The 19,563-nt window shown below is 39.9% G+C and overlaps 1 protein-coding gene and 1 long non-coding RNA gene across 7 annotated transcripts; one reads left to right on the top strand and one right to left on the bottom strand.

Moving 5' to 3' along the window:
- Positions 1-13,838: 13,838 nt before the first annotated feature.
- LOC145572223 (uncharacterized) lies at positions 13,839-16,644 on the top strand. Of its 6 annotated transcripts, none has more exons than XR_014096731.1 (5): positions 13,840-14,060; positions 14,249-14,539; positions 14,727-14,893; positions 16,052-16,220; positions 16,363-16,641. It is a non-coding gene; the product is annotated as an uncharacterized LOC145572223 (long non-coding RNA). The 6 variants fall into 6 exon arrangements; XR_014096730.1 differs by having other exon boundaries at positions 14,721-14,893; XR_014096728.1 differs by having other exon boundaries at positions 14,701-14,893.
- A 348-nt stretch (positions 16,645-16,992) lies between these two features.
- On the bottom strand, positions 16,993-17,382 carry LOC145571060 (uncharacterized). Its single transcript, XM_081630157.1, has one exon. It carries the CDS (start codon positions 17,380-17,382, stop codon positions 16,993-16,995), a length of 390 nt encoding a protein of 129 aa, XP_081486283.1.
- Between the last annotated feature and the right edge of the window lie 2,181 nt (positions 17,383-19,563).

The raw sequence follows: 19,563 nt of genomic DNA, 5'->3' as shown, positions 1-19,563 counted from the left end.
TCCTCTAAGGGGCATAAGGCACACCGGGTGTGCACGTTGGTTTTGGTTTTAACTCATCGGTATGAGTGAGGAGTCCTCACATACTGTGGCAAAAGAGACACATCGTCAAAGATGCATTAGATGCGACGATTGTCTAACCAAGAGTGGCTTAGAGCCATTAGCAAGGCAATGCTTACCTAGAAGATTTAGTGTTTAAGACAAGCCAAAGCATGCTTAACCACTCTTTGTTTCTTCGGATCTTGGAATCGCCTTATTTTCACAAAATAGGGACAATTTTTACGTGTAAATAAGACGTTAAATAAGTATTGAAAATTTGCATGAATAAAATTCAATCTTATTTAAATATTTTTGAATGGTTTTTCATTAAAATTCTTTCAATTGTAGAATCATGTCTTCAACTATTAACAACGACCTTATGTACCCGGAACTTCCCGAGAAGTTACCATTTTTGCTCAATTTGGTGAACTTCAAGGAATGGGAAGATGAACTCCGAAAGATTCTCAGGAATTGCTACCTAGAGCATATCTTGGACACTCCGATCCCGAGTTTCTACTCGAAAGGGATCATGAGTGATGAAGCTCATGAAGAATGGAGTATAGATTGCAAGAGAGTTTCCAAACTCATGGCAAACTCCATCCCGGATCAATGGAGAGGGGTTTTCTCCGGCTATTTTTCGGACATGATGCTCAAAGCTCTTGAGGATGTAGTCAATATGAGGGTCACCAAGAGTGCTAGGGGCAATTATGATGGTCATGTGGAGGATGTGACAAGGTCACTCTCCAAAATGAGGATCAAGCCACCGCAAGAAGGTTGTCTCTCGAAAGAAAGACAAGAGGTATGGGGAAAAGTCTACAATGCGAGACTTAGGCCCGGAATGCCACTTCAAGCTCATGTAATTAACATGACTAGGTTATTCAACCATCTGGAGCTAATTGGCAAACCAGTGGAAGACGAGCAAGCGGCTCTCATGCTTCTTAGTTCTCTTCACTCGGGGTATGTGGGACTTAAGATGCGTCTCACCGCCAATAGGGATACACTGTCCTTAAGGGAAGTAATCCAAGAGCTTCAAAAGACCTATTCTTGCAAGAAGGCTAACTTTGCCCTTAGACCAAGGAAGAAGGAGTTCAAAGACAAGAGGAAGATGCGCTGCTTCCATTGTGGTAACCCCGGACACTACAAAAGAGAATGTAGCATGTATCTGGATGATGAGGCGAAAGGAAAAGTAACCTCAACCTCAGGTATCATCTTATACACTTGAATATAAGCAATTTTAAAGGTATTAGATACCGGAAAATTGACTCACAACACATTCCTTTTTCAGGAACCAAGTGAGCGGTGCTTTTTTCAAGAGGAATCGAGTTCACAAGTAGGATGGAAGTGATCTATCCAAGAGAAACTTGTACATCTCATGTTTTGTCTAAAGTAGAACTTATTTAGTTTTATCTACCATACTTTTGATGTATTTCCGACGTTGGACGTCATTTTCATCAAATCGAGACCTTTTGTTTTGATGTCTTGAACATATTTATGGAATGACACTTTCATGTGTTTTTAGACAAATGTTTGATACCAATACAAAGAAAGCTAAGACTACACAATCTAGTCAAACTTACTTGTGGCATTGTCGCCTTGGCCACGTTAACATCAAACGCATCAAGAAACTTCTACAAGAAGGTATTCTTGACTCATTTGATTTAGAATCCTTTGAGAATTGCGAAGGATGTTTATTAGGTAAGATGATAAAACAACCATTCTCCAAGTTAGGAGAAAGGGCCGGTGACTTATTGGGACTTATACACACCGATGTATGTGGACCAATGAGTACACCCACAAGAAATGGTTATCGGTATTTCATAACCTTCACGGATGACTTTAGTAGATATGGTTATGTCTATCTAATGTCACACAAATCTGAATCGTTTGATAAATTCAAAGAATTTCAGAAAGAAGTTGAAAACCAACTCGGCAAGAAAATCAAGGCACTTCGATCGGATTGAGGTGGCGAATATTTAAGCCAAGAGTTTGATGACCATCTGAAAGAACATGGAATACTTTCAGAGTTGACACCTCCGGGAACTCCTCAGTGGAATGGAGTATCTGAAAGGAGGAATCGGACCATGTTAGACATGGTCCGATCGACTATGGGTATTAGTGAACTTCCAATCTCTTTCTTGGGACATGCACTTTTAACTGCGGCACTCACACTGAATTGTGCTCCGTCAAAAGCAGTGGAAAAGACTCCATATGAATTATGGACTAATAAACCGCCAAGGTTGTCTTTTCTCAAGATTTGGGGATGCAAAGCATATGTCAAGAAACTCATTTCTGACAAACTTCATCCAAAATCTGATAAGGTTTACTTTGTGGGTTATCCAAAAGAAACCAAAGGGTATTACTTCTACAACAAATCCGAGAACAAAGTGTTTGTTGCTCGTGATGGTGTCTTTTTGGAGAAGGAACATCTCTCCAAAATGACAAGTGGGAGGAAAATCGAACTCGACGAAGTTCGAGAGGACGAGCAACAAGGACAAGTTGACAATCAAAGTGCTTACCAAGCAGCTGTTGACGTTGGTCAAACTCAAAATATGCAAAGTCAAATTGACAATGCAAATGCTCAGTCCATTGCCCTACGTAGGTCGACTCGGCCAAGATCTTAACCTGACAGATATCTCGGTGTTATATTAACCGAAGATCAGGACATCCTAGTAGTGGATGGAGATGAGCCGGCAACCTACAAGCAAGCTATGACGAGCCCTAACTCTGCAAAATGGCAAGTGGCCATGAAATCCGAAATGGACTCCATGTTTGAAAATCAAGTATGGGACTTGGTTGATTTGCCCGTAGGTTACACACCTATCGGATGTAAATGGATTTTCAAGATGAAAACCGACAAAGATGGAAATGTATTTATTTACAAAGCAAGGCTGGTAGCAAAAGGTTACAGGCAAATTCACGGCGTTGATTATGATGAAACCTTTTCTTCAGTTGCCATGCTTAAGTCTGTTCAAATTCTTCTAGCGATTGCTGCATATTACAATTATGAAATATGGCAGATGGACGTCAAAACCGCCTTCCTCAATGGGATTTTGGAAGAAACTGTGTATATGACACAGCCTGAGGGTTTTGTCGACCAGAATAATCCTAAGAAGGTATGCAAGCTTAAGAAGTCCATTTATGGACTAAAGCAAGCAAGCAGAAGTTGAAATCTGCGATTTGATGAAGCCATCAGTAAGTTTGGTTTTATCAAGAATCCAGATGAGTCTTGTGTCTACAAGAAGGCCAGTGGGAGTGACATCGCCTTCCTAGTCTTATATGTCGATGACATTTTGCTCATTGGAAATAACATTCCATTGCTGGAGTCTGTAAAGACTTGGCTCGGGAAATGTTTTTCAATGAAAGACTTGGGAGAAGCTTAGTACATATTAGGCATCGAGATCTATAGGGATAGATCAAAAAGGATGATTGGAATGAGTCAGAGTACTTATATCGATAAGGTACTGGCTCGATTCCAAATGGAAGGAGCCAAGAGAGGGCACGTACCCATGTCACATGGCATAACCTTAAGCAAGAAGCAGTGTCCAAAGACACCTGATGAGCGAGAAAGGATGAATCGAATTACGTATGCTTCGCTTATCGGATCGATCATGTAGGCCATGATATGTACTAGGCCGGATGTATCGTATGCCTTGAGTGCTACGAGCCGATACCAATCAGACCCAGGAGAGGCGCATTGGACTGCGGCCAAGAATATTCTAAAGTACCTGAAAAGGAACAAGGATAAATTCCTGGTCTATGGTGGTAAAGATGAATTGGTTGTTGAGGGATATACCGACACAAGCTTCCAGACAGATAGAGACGACTTTAAGTCACAATCAGGATACATATTCTGTCTCAATGGAGGAGCGTTTAGTTGGAAGAGTGCAAAGCAAAGCACAACCGCTAATTCTACAACTGAAGCCGAGTACTTGGCAGCATCTGAGGCAGCCAAGGAGGCAGTTTGGATTCGCAAGTTCATTGATGAACTTGGTGTTGTACCCTCGATCAAGGGTCCAGTAGACCTCTATTGTGATAACAATGGAGCTATTGCTCAGGCTAGAGAGCCACGAGAACATCATAAGGTCAAACATGTCCAGAGGCGATTTCATATGATTCGGGAATGGAAGTCAGAAGGTGAAATCAGAATTTGTAAAGTTGGAACGGATGATAATGTAGCCGATCCACTAACTAAACCTCTGTCTCAAGTGAAGCACAACAAACACATTGAGACAATGGGAATCAAGCATGTTGCGAACTGGCTTTGAATTCCATTTATAGTGTTTTAATCAAATTTTGAGGAATGTTGATGTAAAGCACCATGATGAACCATTCAGTTTTTGGAGTAATTAAAATTTTCATGCAATTTAAATCACCGTCTCTATTTAATTGTGGTTTAGAATTAAATAATGAGTCCATTCGATTTTAATAAATATTCAAAATAGGGTATCAAGTCAATGGCTTGGATAAAGAAACACCTATTAAGTGAACGTTGAATATTTTAATCGAAAATTATCCCTAATCAAGGTCGTATTTTGTGGACGAATAATGACCATCAGAGATTAGTGTGTAGTATGATTTGTAGCACCGTTTCTTGTGCTATGAGGATACAAATCATTTGCACAGGTATTGGTTTAGAACCATACTGGACAGACCTATGAGGATGCTTTAAGAGATTAAAAATCGTCATAAGTATTTTCTCATTATTACTATCGGAACTCTTTTCCTTTGACCATGAGTAGTGGGAGATCTCTTGTTTGAGTACTGGTCCGCTTTGGTATCCGCCAAACGTCTGCCGTAACTGGGGATTATAACGACAGATATCGGGCGGGTGAGTGCTCTTAGTAAGAGAAGCTACATTACAAGACTGGAAATGTCCCCCTACTAACAATAGGGAACATGTCTTGTTGTTTACAAGGCCTCTCGAAGAGCGAGACTGTGAAAAATGCATGGCCGTGCTCAGATGGATTTTAGAAATCATCTGCTTATTGACAGTCAAACTCGGATTTCTAGAAACACTTCTGGACGTAACAGAGATGACTAGTAATCTTACTCTGTAGTTCATGAAGAGACATGAAGAGACATAGGAGAAGGGTTACACACTAACTGCACACTTGTCCGGAAGGACAAGTGGGAGATTGAAAGGAATGATGTCCTTCGAACAAGTGTATTATTCTGATAGCGGGTTCAGAATTATTAGAAAGCTAATATATTCAGTAAGGTTAAGTGATCGGAATGCCTGGGTGGAGGCCGCTTCCGATCAGTAATATTAATATAATTAATATTACAGCTTAATCTTGACTGAACCCTTCGGGTCACACCCAAGCAAATATATGCGAACCAACTCGACAAATTAATTCGGAAGAAATTAATTCGTCGCCTGAGTGTTGAATATTTAGACGTCGGTAAATTCGAGCTTAGAGCGTCGAAACCGATCGTCGGAAGTCGAGTTGAAAAATAGTGAAAGATGAGACGAAAAATAGTAATAAATCAACAAAAGACCAAAATACCCCTAGCATCGGAATGCCCTAGCAAACCGAGTGCTAAGGGCGTATGGCCTAGCATGGTGGCTAGCATGCGCACCAAGCCGAGCCTAGGCTGGCTGGTGCGTGCTAGCGCACCCATGCTAGCATCGCAAAGCTAGGTGCTGCCTAGTGCGTGCTAGCATACTAGGCACTGCCTTGTGCGCGCATTGGCTAGCAAGCCATGCCGCAACAAGCTGCAGCAGCTAGCACGCTAGGCGCGCCAGCTAGCCACAGCTAGCAGCAGCATGGCGAGGGCCATTGCTTGCTAGCAGCGAGGCCAAGGCACAAAGCCACAGCAGCCCGCACAAGCATGTTGGGCGTGCTGGGCAGCAGTGCCTAGCAGCCCGCATGCGAGTGCTGGGCCTGCTGGGCTTGCGTGCTCGTGGGTGCCACGGACAGCAGCACATGGCAGCCCACCTTGGCTGCCTTGGTGCCCAAGGGTGGGTGCCATGTGGCTTGTGGTCCTTGAGTGTGTGTGGTGTGAGGTGGACGGCTAAGGGAGAGGGAGTGGGGAGCAAGTTTGGTCCCCCCCTCCTCCAAGTGGTCCTCACCTAACCACTCACATGAGCTTGCCACTTGTTGATTTATTACTAGCTTGATTATTTATTTTATTTTAGCTTTAAGATAAAATGGAAAAATCATACTATCCCACATTGATGGGAGAGTAAATGATACTCCTATCATTTCCTATAAATACCCAAGTATGGGCATTGGGAATGATGCTTGAGTGGGAGTTAGAAAGAGCATTCCATAATTTTGGGAAAACTCTTAAACTCACATAACACTCGGGTTTGGGTCGGACCTTGCTAACCCCAAGGTAGTAGACCTTAAAGTTGTGTTCGCCCATTTGTGGGTGGATACCGTTGGAGGCGCGGCGCTTGACGTGCTAGTAGCTTTCAAGTAAGAGCCCTGGGTTTTGGGCGAAGCTCGCTTCGAGGGTAAGATTCGTTATCCTTTCTTTGTGAATATTTATTTATGCTTTGTGATTTTAATTATTGCGAGTGGTTCCTCGGGAGGGGTTGTTTCCACGGTGAGTCGGACTCACCAAACCCCAACATTAGTACCACTTGGACTTGCACTTTAGGCTATCATTCTTCCTATGCACAATGGTTTGCACGGTTTGAGAGTATCTTTAGTTGACTCTAGGATAGAACACGCTAAGGTAGTCGTTTAGAACTATTGGGACCTTGAAGCCGGATTCTTTTGTTTTTGAAAACTCGCAATTGTTCCCCTTTGGTGAATTTGAAGCTTTTAGTGAGTTTTTGCCACATCCTTGTGAGGTTTCATAGTTTTCAAGCCTTCTACAATCACTTGCATGAGCGGCATGGATCCTTGACTATTGCGGACCTAATCTTGAATCTTGACTCATAATTCTCAAACACGAGACCGAACCATCTAGGGAGGACAAAGGCATCTTTTCGAGGTGGCAACTTTCCTTTTCTAGGATAATATTCTTTATTTTTAGTTCTTAGGTTTATATTTGCCTTCTTGCTAACTATTTGAGCCTTTTCCCTTCTTTTCACGCCACATCTTTAGAACTTTGAGCCTTTTGTTTCTTTTTGTTCCATTTTTGGTTTTTGTGAAGCAAATGATCATGTTCTTGGAGATTGTGGTATATGAGTTTGGATATTGGTTCTTATTGCAAACAAGCTTGTGTTCTGTATATCTTGTGAATAATGGCAAATGAATAAATGTAAAAGCCGTCCAAAGTTAAAAAAGGCAAGGACATTCAAATGCAAAGTTGAAAAGCCGTCCATAGTTAAATGAGGCAAGGAAAATGAATAATGTAAAATGAAAAAATTGAAAACATAAGAAAAAGCAAAGCAAATTCACAAAGCTTTAGCAAAATTTGATAGAACCGAAATATAAAAAAGTTCAAAAACATTTTGATGTAAATGTTTCTCCCTATCTTTTGCATTGAGGACAATGCTATTTTCTAGCTTGGGGGGAAGCGTCTTATGCTTTTTGTATATATGATTGTGGTTATAGCTTTGAATAAGCTTGGGGGTGTTAGTTTGTTTTTGTTTGGTGACTACTTGGTTTGGTGTTGAGATTTGGCCAATCTTTGCTTCACAACTTAGGTATTCCACCAAATTCAAAATGTTAAGCCTACTCTCAACCTTTTACCCTTACGTTACAACCTTTGGGAAAGCCCTTTTGACCTAGAGGTTGAGTCACATATCGGGGGAGGGCATTATGAGTCAAAGCCTAAGGAGAGGGGATGCAAAGTCAAGATGTCGAGAAACCTCAAATCTATTTGCTTTTCCGGTTCCTTCGAGGAACTATAGAAATGCTTGCAAAAAGTAGATTTGAAGCCAATTGGGAAAATGTGCTAAAAATGTTTTTAGATGAAAGTGAATTGCGTTTCGGTAGTTCTCTATACTTAGCATGTCCTATATTTCAATCAACCCTAGATATCTCGGAACGTGCTTATCATTATTGTTTTAGGAAGTTTGGTATCCTCTCGTGTTTGACCATTTGCAAGAGTCCATTGTAGAAGCACCTCTTTTCCTTTTAAGTTTTAATTTTCTCTTTTCTCTTTATGCTTTTCCTCCTTTTACTTGAGATTTATGGGTTATTCTCTTAGGAAACCCATACGAGAGCATTACTCGTCCACTAGAGCGATCTAGAGGTTTAATGGCTTCTCAATTGTTGCTAAAATTGACCGTGATTCCTACGAAAGTGAGTTAGTGTACATTCTTTTATTCTCTAGTCTTTCTCGTTTCTTTCTTGCTTAAATAATGTCATCATCTTCCTTTAATTTTGATTTTGTTTTGCTCGAGGACGAGCAAAAGTCTAGCTTGGGGGAATTTGATGAGTGTCATTTATGGCACTCTTAGACTTGGTTTTCTTTGTACTTTTATGCTCGTTTTTAGTCTTTTATGTCCTGTTTTTACATAATAATGCTTTTTTTACATGTTTGTGTGTAAGTTTAGAAAGATGCGTGCTTTTGATGGTTTCCTTACTATTTTATTCATTTCTCGGTTATTATTTCTCGCTTCTTCGTTTCTTTCACTTGTTTTGTAGGTGTGTTAAGTTTCCCGGGGTTTGATTATCGAGGAGGAAGCTCGAGCGCATTCAAGGAAGTTGATGGAGTTAAGTTTGGGAATCCAAGCATGCAATTCAAGCTAGCTCCGTAAGCACAAGCTCCATGGAAGCAATGTTTTGGTTTGAAGTGTTCAAGTGCTTAGAGAATAATAGGGCTGCCCTTCTCGCGAGCATCGCCTCGAGTGCACCGATGATAGGGATGCTCAGGAGCGCGGAGATCGATCGAGCAAGCAAAGGAGGCAAGCCACGAGCACCACAACAGGGGTGCACGCGCGCAGACCTCATTGTGCGTGCGCGCAGGCCCTGCTGTGCGCGCGCGCGACCTAGGTGGTGCGCACGCACCAGGAGCCCTGATTCTCTTCGCTCGATTTTCTATTTATAGCTTTTGACTTTTCCTTTTTCGGGGAGGACGATTTATCTTGTACTAGACACTTATTTTTCCAGAAATAGAAGAGAGAGAAAGTAGAAAGAGAAGCTTAGGATTACTTGAATTTGATCTTTGATTTCAACTTGATCTTGGATTTCTTCTTCAAATCAATGAAGGCTTGTGAGATTTCTTTCCTTTGAATTTACTTTTATTGCAATTTCCTTTTATTCTTGAATGTTTGATTTGAATTTTAATCTTTGTTTGAGAAATTGTTGAATGATTGATTTTCTTCTTGATTAAGCTTGAAATGAATATGTTTGGGATTCAAATTGTTTTGTTTTTCAATTTCACCATGATTAGTGAGTAGATTAGTTGCTAGGGAGAAGGGGAAGCATGCTTAATTGATGATTTTTTCTAGTTGATGATCTTTGATTGATTGAATTGTTGCAATTAAATTGGTTGACATAGTTGTGCATGTGATTAATTAGACTATGAGTGATCAACCTTTAAGATTAATCTAGATTGCATTGCAAATTTCAATGACATGAACCGTTGATTTGAGAATTGCTTTAATTGATTAAATTTGATTGTGATTTTCCTTGTTAGCCATTCATAGTGAACCCTAGCTTGGCTTATAGGAGATAGCTTTTGAATTTCATTAGTTGCAACTATTGTTTGTCCTCTGCAATGTTTGAATCGATTGAGTGATCCATCAATTAACATAATCATTGAGCTTGCATGTGGAACCTATATTCCTAGTGTTTAGTATATTGAATTTCTCAATTTATCTAGCTTTCTCAATACCTTAGTTACCAACCATATCTTTCTACAATCTTTGAAGTAGGCTAACCTAGGCTATAGCTTACACCTACTCATTCCTTTGGGTTCGACCCTTGACTTACCATATACTCGTATTAGGTTGGTCGTGTGTTTATAAAGTTTGTTTGGCTCTAGAGGAGGGTAGAAAACGACCTACATTTTCCCTATGTCACCAACAATATCAGGAAGCAAAGCATAGAGAAGGATATATTCCATCATCAAGAAGCCAACATCAATCACGCAGAAAGAAGCATGAGACAACAACCATCAACACTAGCATAGAGAAGAGACCAAGAGTGAACCATAAAAGCAAAGAGGAAAAGGTGAAGCACAACAATATCAAACATATAATACCCCCAAGCGTGAAATGAACTACCCCCCAAATTCAAAACCTAATAGTAAATAGGCACAAAGAAAACATCATAAAAAGCAAACAAGTAAGGGGGGTAGACAAGATGGAATCACTCGGAACTATGGTAAGGGGTAGAATGGGTACTCCCCTCACCGGTCTCCAAAACAACTAGACTAGAGCTAGCGTAATCACCCACCTCCATGGGAGCCTTCCCCTCAACCTACCCTCCCTCCTAGCTCTATCCACCTCAAAAAAGTGAGACCAATCATCTAAGATTGGCTCGCCCAATCGGCCCCACCTACCAAATGTCTCGGGGTTTAGAAAGGGCAAAGGGTTGAAGGGTCATAAGTAAAATCGCATCCACCGGGCCGCTTATAATCGTAAGTGGCCGGGGTGGTGCCAACAGTAGCACTAGAGGGAACATTTGGATCTTCCCAATAAGGGTAACAAAGAGAAGGTCCTCGGGAGGGGTCAGGGTTCCTATTGAGGGATAGGTCCTTGTTGGGCCGAGAGGTACAGGTAGTTCAAGTACGGTTCAATCTCCCCCCTTCTAACATGAAAATCATACACTTGACGAGCATGAAAATCATACCCAAGAACAAAATCTTGCCCCAAAGGCATAGAAGACAAAACATTAGCAATAGAATCAATCTTGGCATGCAAAGTAGACAACTTAAGTGAAGATGAAGAAGTAGAAGAAGGGATAGGTGTACCTCCCCGCTCAACCGGGGGCAAAGCTTGAAAATCCGCCAAATGTGCATCATCGGAATTGGCTCGCGAATGATTTGTCTTACGCCAAAGAGAAGGGTCAATCTTGCATTCTGGGGGTCTCCAAGTAAGAGTTTTCATCTTTATCTTTCGATCGGTGGCCTCCTTGCTTGGAATCACGAACCAATCCTTTACACGAGAAACCTTCCAAATGAAAAGATCCGGCCTCTTTGTGCGCTCAAGAAACTTTTGATTGACAAGGGCATAGATATTGAGGTAGTGCAAAGGAGTCTTCTCATGAGGATCAATAATGGACGGAAGTTCACAAAGCAAAGTCTTGTAGGAGTCATCTAGGCAAAGAGCAAGAATAGAGACCATGCCCCCGAGTTGAATGCTACCCGAAAGAGAAACACCGTCTCTAATGTCAAGAAAGCGATTTATCAAGTGTTGAGTGAAGTCGACTATCTCAAGTTCTCCTTGATCATGGTCGGCCATCCATAGCCAACACAATTCCTCTCGAGATATAGCACCCAAAGAATCTTTCGAGCAAAGAGCATAAGTGAGGATGCGATTGAAATATCACATGGCCGGATGAATAATAATGGATGCGGCTTTCGAAGTTTGAGGCTCATACTTTCCTTCATTGGAGATGCGTCGCCACCATCTTAGCTCGTCATATTTATGGTCATCACGCATCTTTCCATTAGCCGAGTACACAAGGTGATCTTCATCCACGGCGGTAGGAAATCGAAAATAAGCACCAAGTTGAGATTCGAGATTCCATGATCATTGTTGAATAGTTGAACGTCAATGTCCTCGAAGAATCACCACTATTTTCTCTTATCACCTCAAGAGACGAATGAAATTCGAATGTTAACCGAGCATAGGTGGGCACATTTAGATCTAAGAATTCCAAAAGCCCTAAATTCTTAGCAAGAAGTCGAACATCTTTATCAATTCCTAGCATTGTCTTTGCTGCTTGATCATAAAAATGAGTGGACTTTAGCTTCCTCTTTGTCAATTGAATGAATCTATCCCAATGGAGTTCCTTTGAAAATTCAATGCCATATGTTTGAACCACCTCGGGAGGAGTGACAACATGCCAGGATTTGGTTGTGCTTGTGCGAGCCCTTTTCTTGCGACGAATAGGAGCCATCTACAAGAAGAAAGGTCAAACATAAGCAATTCATCATAAATTTGGTTCAAACACACAAGTGCACAAGAAGTAATATCATCACCAAATTATCATAGAGAATTGCTCAAGAAATTTAAGCACAAAGATAACCCCAAAATAAATGAATCAAGAATTTGTCACAAAGAACTAATGCCATGACTATAGTAGCAACATAGAAATATTCAATGACAATTAAGAAGCAACTAACATCAATTCAATAGCAAAAGTTTATTATGAAAGCACAAATTCATGAGCATCATAAGTAAAATTAACCAAGACATTGAATAAGCATGGAAACAAAGCTACTATGAACATTACCCATGAGAGAGAAAGATGACCAACAATGGTGATGTCAAGAATTCAAGCAAGTTAAACAATTTCATCATGAAAAAGCTTCAAAGTATCATCAAATAACATCATACAACACAAAATTCAAGCAAAAAGTACTAATGGAGTTCTACCATTAAAGCCCAATCAAGGGTTTCAAGCTTCAAAGTGAGGAAGAAGATGAATAGAAATGGAGAAATCATACCTCAATGATGCTATAAAAAACTTGAAAATGGAAGAATTAAAGGAAATAAGCCAATTAGAAAACCAAATTGCAAGTTCCAAGCCCAAAATTAAAAACCCCAAAATTTCGAAAATTAAGAACCAAAAATTCGAAAATTTTGATTCGAAGATCTGAATTTTCGTGGGTTTAAATTGGTATTTTGTTGTTCAAATTTGTTGTAAGATGTAATAAAATGATTAAAAGAGAAGCAAATTCAAAAATAAAAGTGAAATGAGATGAAGGAAAAGAGAAGGAGTGAAGTCGGGGAAAGAGAAGGTGAAATGAGAGGGGGGGGCTGTTGTGTTCGAACAAAAGAGGGTCAAGGGGCTGCCATGGCTGTGCGCACGCGCAGACCCCCTCGTGTGCGCACACAACCATGCATCAAGGGGGGGTGCGCGCAAGGGAGGTGGTGTGTGCGATGGTGTGTGGTGCTCTCATCGACGCTCTCGAGCGTCAAGCTCGAGTGATGCCCATGAGGAGGACAGACCAAAAATCACAAAATTCATCAAAAAACACTTGTTCATGATTAAAGTCCACGAGAGCGCAGCCATGAGAGCGCCCTTGTACATCAATCTCATCTTCACTTATAACTCAATTCCAACTTCTTGAAGTCTTCAAATGACACCAAAATTGTCGGAAATTTAAATTCAAAAAATCCCAAGGTACCTAAAATCAAGAAAACAAAGAAAAATAAGAAAGTTTCCCAAAAATATAAAAGAAATAAAAGAACAAAAAAATTAAAAGAAAAGGTTAAAAAACCGGGTTGCCTCCCAGGAAGCGCTTGTTTAACGTTATAGCTCGATGTTCTCCACCTATCACGGTGGTTTGCGAAGAATCATTTTATGAACTAGGCCAACGAAAGCACCATCGAAGTACTTCTTGAGCCGATGGCCATTAACCTTGAAAGAAGATGATGAATCCAACATAGAAACTTCAACGACACCATTTGGAAAGACACCTTGAACCAAATAAGGACCACTCCACCTTGACACTAGTGGAAAAATTGTTATTTGTAACACCCTATTTGTAACGGGTATGATAAAATCCATTACAAAAAGTGTAATTGTAACGGGCAAAATATACGATCGTTACGAAAAAACTTATTTGTAACGGGCGATTAAATGCCCGTTACGAAAAATTAATAATTGTAACGGGCATATAAATGCCCGTTACGGACAATTAATATTTGTATCGGACAAATATAAAGCCCGTTACAACTAAATAAAGCTCTAGGGTTTAAAACCTTATTTTGTTCCTAATTTCTCCAAGCCACATTTCTTCCTCAAAGATCTCTATCTCTTTTCGCATTTCTTTTCTTGCTCACTCCTCTTCTCTTTCTCTCTCCTCAAATCACCAGGCACCGCATTTCATAGTTTCTCACGCCCACTAGTCTACCACCTCGCAAGCTTTTTACGCCCACCATTAAGCTAGGAGCGTCAACCATCGAGCCGTGAGATGTCGATCCGAGCATGCAATTGGTCTAGGTTTTTCAATTTTAGATTCTATTTTAATTTAGGTTAAAATATAAATCTAGTTTTTCTTTTTTTGTTTTTAATTCAAATTTCTAATTATAATTAATTTGTTTTTTTTTTCTTGTTACTACTTAGATCTGATTTACTTTTTTGTTTATTTTGAGATAATTGTTTGTATTAATTTTGATAATTGTTTGTAGTTGAATTACAAGTTGAGAACTACTCCGGCGAATCGGTTGTAATCGTCAACGGCGCCAAAACAAAGCCATGAACTCCAAATCTGGAGGAGGGAGAAACTCCATGGAAATTGCATCACCTTCGCAAGAGAATGATTATTCCAAGAATTTCAGAACCCTTTGGTCTAAATTCTCCAATTCTCCTTTCATCGGCAAACTTTCCAGTTTTTTTCATCAATTCGGTCGTGCTAGGTCTCGTCGCCAGAAGTTGTGTTTGCCTCTTCCTCTTCCGTCCAAGTCGGTTCATTCTTCACTGTAATTTTCTCTCTATAGAACTCAGATTATCCTGAAGTGAACTTAAATTTGTATGTTTGATTACTGAGAGTTTTTGCAATTTTTTTAATTAATAGCTTCTGTTAATTTTGTTGTAGAAAACTAAGAATTTTTCTGGTAATTTTAGTGTGATTATAATGTAGATTGTTTAATTTTGTCAAAGGAGTAGGAATTTGAGCTAGGATTACTGAGAAATTTTAGGAGATTAATGTTTCATTGGCCAGTCTGGTGCTGGTAATAATTGGGCTAAAGGTCAATACACCGAAGGTGTTGAACTTATTGACTCTGTTCTTGATGTTGTTCGTAAAGAGGCTGAGAATTGTGATTGCCTTCAAGGTAATTTTAATTATTTTTATCAATGTAATTTTTATTGATTAGATTGTGTATTTCATGTTAATTTGTAAGAAAAGTTTTTAATGAGATATGATCATGTTTATGTCATTCATTATGTGTAATATTTGTTTGATTAGTTTTTTTTGGTGGGTATTTGATTGGAATTAGTCAAGGTTTTAGGATTTAAATCTGTTGTGTTAATAATCTGATTTTAATTCTCATTGTTATTGTTAATTTTGTTATACTTTGTATGTATTAATTTAATAATGCTATAACATTGTTGATCTACATTATTACATACGTGGGTTGTTTGCTTTGTAAATGCCTTTTCTACTAATTTTTATTGTTGGTGATCATTATTGTTATGAACGAGATCCCCTCTATTTTATTCATGAAATGAACAGTCGATAACTTAAATGAACGGTTGGGAATTGCATGAAGGGAAAAAAATATGGGTTTTTAAAATGTTGTCTTTTAAAATATGGGTTTTTAATGTTGTCTTTTAACGATCTATGCTTGTACGTGAATTTTGAATCTTCTCATGAATTTCTGAATTGAGTATTTTTTAATTGAAATTTCACTAAAATGGAGAAGAGTAGCAGCAAAAGGAGAATAGTAGTAGCAATGGCAGTAAGATGAAAAGAAGAGATGTAATACTATGATTTAGATGCCTATCAAAAAAAAAAAAAAAAAAAAAAAAGGAATGATGATTTTAAGTGATACTAGCTCTAAATTAGTTCAGACTGTTAATATAAAACCTAAATAAGCTAAACTAATGGATGTGATTTGAATTCCATTCAAGCTATGACATTTAATGATGGGTGTGATTTGGTCTGTTAGGTGTGTTTTCATATTTTGAATTTAAGGTTTTTTTTATAAATATTTGCATGAATTACTCTTTATATTGTTGTGATGGTGTTTGATTTTAGTTCTTTCTTGATTATTTACACTATGACTTTAATTATAGTGATTTCATGATATTGCGTATGTTATTATGACTTGGTGTTCAGGTAGAGACAAGAAAAGGATGAATGTATATATTTTCCATTTGATTGAATTTTGTTTTGTATGATTTTTTCAATATAGTGTAACATAGTTGATTATTGTATTATTTTTTTCCTTGATTTATTGTAAATGACTCCAGATTAACTGATTTTATAGGCATGAGGTTGGAGTTTGAGGTTGTCGATGGGCCTAATGACGAGGGAAAAATAATGTTTACTCGGCCTTGAAGATTAAGTGATCCTTTCCTCAACCTTACACAAACAAGCGGGCTGCTTCGTATGCTAATGGAGGGGCATATTCTCCTAATTTAAGTTTCATTACCAAGGTTCATGCTTCAATTATTTTTAACATTTTTTTTTTTGCACTATTACTTCAAGTAAACGTAGGAAAAATTAGCTTGATTAGGGAGTATATTGAAGAATTTCCATAGTTAAAATATCTGATTTTTTGTGTTATGTTTTTTGCAGCTCGACTATAAAGTCCATGTACATTGGAAGGGGCTGCTAAAATTTGGAGGAGGTTGGAGTTAAAAGGGAATGATTAAAAGGAGACTGCTGAAATTTAAAGGGGTTTAAACAAAACTCTCCTAAAATTAAAAAGGGCTTAAACGCCCATGAAATTAAAAGGGGATGTCGAAATTATGTGTAATCCTAATTAATCTTTTTTGTGGTGCCATAATATATGTGTTGCTTTACTATGTATATGTAACTTTTGAGAAATATAGTTGGATTTCGTATGTATAATGTTTGATATTTTCATTGGATTAATAACCAATATAAATATAGTAAAAAAAAAAAAAAAGTAGGAAATATGACTGGGGGTATTTGTAACTAGCACAATGGTGTTAGTTACAAATACCTCCAATTTTTTCGCATGTTCTGAACATTATTTGTAACGGACAATATAAATGCCCGTTACAAATAAGTATTTATTCGTAACGGGCATTTATGTTGCCCGTTACAAATAACTAACTAGTTATTTGTAATGGACTATGCCCGTTACAAATAACAATTACTATACGTAATTGCCACATTCGTAACGCTTGTTGCCCGTTACGGATGAGGTGTTTTTGCCCGTTACGAATAGCATTTTTTCCACTAGTGTGACATGAGCTTTTCGGGGAACAAATTCATCTTAGAATCATAAAGAACTTTGTCACCTGCACAAAACTCCTTTTTCTCGATAAGCTCTTCATGAGCTTCCTTAGATCGAGCTTTGTAGGTGCTTGCACAATCATAAGCATCAAGCCTATGTTCTTCTAATTCATGAAGTTCCAACCATCTTTTCTCTCCCGCACTTGCAAAATCAAAGTTGATTTTCTTGATTTCCCAAAGAGCGCGGTGTTCAAGCTCCACCGAAAGATGGCATGATTTTCCATAGACAAGACGGTATGGAGTGGAGCCTATGGGAGTCTTAAAAGCCATTCGATATGCCCATAAAGCATCATCAAGCTTGTCTGCACAATCTTTCCTATTCCTAACAACCATCTTTTCAAGGATCAACTTAATTTGACGATTGGACACCTTAACTTGTCCACTAGTTTGAGGATGGTAGGGAAGACCAAAACGTTGATGAACGCCATGCTTTTTCAACATCTTTTGGAAGGCATTGTGTACAAAATGCGATCCATTGTCACTTATCACCGCCTTGGGCACACCGAATCTCGGGAACATGATCTTTTTGAATATCTTCATCACCACCTTGTGGTCATTTGTAGGAGAGGCAATGGCCTCAACCCATTTAGAAACATAATCAACCGCCACAAGAATGTATTGGTTTCCAAAAGAAGAAGGGAATGGTCCCTTGAAATCAATGCCCCATACATCGAAAACTTCCAACTCGAGGATGGGTTTTTGAGGCATCTCATTCCTCTTTAAAATATTTTCGGTCCTTTGGCACCGATCACAAGACTTTATGAAACCCCAAGTATTCTTATAAAGATGCGACCACCATAAACCACTTTGGAGAATCTTTGAAGCGGTTTCGGAAACTCCCATTTGACCACCACTAGGATCCGAGTGGCACATCTTCAAGACATTCGACACTTCTTCAATTGGGACCGTCTGCCTGACAAGGGCTGCTGAAGTCCTATGTCTTGAAGTCTAAAGTGGTTTCTAAGACGAATCCAGGGCAGGCGTCAAAAACTGTCCAGCCTACTAGTAGTTTGGATACCGACAAGGATTCGGTCTACGCTATAGCAGGCGGATTCGCAAGTGGTGGCCCGACCATCCGGGGCACCAAGGATCATCTGAAAAGGATGATTCACTCAATTGATGATGGAGAGACGTCCTCAAGTGGAACATTCCCAGACGTCCTCATCACTGAGAAGGATCGGGGTAAAGTTTACCGATCGCATGACGACCCAGTCGTCATTGAATGCAAGATCGCCAACCATCTGGTTGGTCGGATCCTCATAGACACGTGTAGCTCCTCTGATTTCATCAGCTACAAGTGTTTGTCCCGGCTTAATTACAAGCGGGACGGTCAGCGCGACGTCTCCCACCCACTAGTTGGCTTTGGGGGAGGATTCGTGCACCCAGTCGGACAAATTGACATTCCCATCCGGTTGGGGGAGAAGGGACAAGGGCGACACATGGTCGTCCGGTTCCTGGTGGTTAAAGAGCTGACCGCCTACAACATCATTCTTGGCCGACCCACTCTGAACGAGTGCAAGGCCGTCATAATCTCATCCCTCATGCTTCTCAAGTATGAAAGGGATGATGACACTGTTGGCTCCCTCAACGGGGATTAGAAGACGGCAAGAGAGTGCTATCTCTCAGACGTTAAGCCGACTACTGATGCAGCCGGTCAACCGAAGGAGCCAATAAACCTTGACGATGTCAAGGACCCTGATTCACCCCCTCCAGCAGCCGCAAAGAAAAGAAAAACTGAAAAGCTGGTGGAGGTGAAAAAGGAGAAGAAATAGCAATCACTGACCGGGGAGCGGTCAGACGATCTCCTTCCCCAGCCGGCTGGTGAACACATCGATATTCCTCTGGACGACATCCGTCCAAAGCGAACTATTAAGGTGGGGACGGCTGCCTTTGAAAGGCTTGGTGAAGACTTGCACCATCTGATGAAGGAAATTCAAATACATCTTTGCCTTTGAAGTGGAGGAGATGTCAGACATCAGCCCGGATCTCGCTGTCCACAAACTCGCCGTGGATCCAAAAAAGAAGCCTATTCGGCAAAAGAAAAGAAATCACGGTGAGGAAAGAAGTCAGGCGGCAGCTGCCGATGTTAAAAAACTGCTGGACGCTGGGTTCATTCGGCCATGTAATTTCCCTGATTGGGTTGCGAACGTGGTGCTTGTAAAGAAGCCGAATGGTACATGGCGTATGTGTGTTGATTACACAGACCTCAACAAGGCATGTACAAAGGACAGTTACCCGCTTCCATAGATCGACAGTCTGGTCGACTCTACAGCCGGACATGCCTTGATGAGTTTTATGGATGCCTACTCCGGCTTCCATCAGATACCCCTGTGGAAAAAAGATCAAGAAAAGACAGCCTTCGTCACTGATCAGGGGTTATTCTGTTATACGGTGATGTCGTTTGGCTTGAAGAACGCGCCGACTACTTTCCAACAGATGATTAATACAGTTTTCATTAATCAGATTGGAAGGAATGTAGAGGCGTACATTGATGACATGATAGTCAAATCCAAG

Source organism: Chenopodium album, chromosome 12, assembly GCF_948465745.1.
Source record: "Chenopodium album chromosome 12, dcCheAlbu1.1, whole genome shotgun sequence".
In the NCBI taxonomy this organism is placed as follows: domain Eukaryota; kingdom Viridiplantae; phylum Streptophyta; class Magnoliopsida; order Caryophyllales; family Amaranthaceae; genus Chenopodium; species Chenopodium album.
The sequence above is the reverse complement of the archived record's forward strand: the minus strand, read 5'-3'. Positions and strand labels throughout refer to the sequence as shown.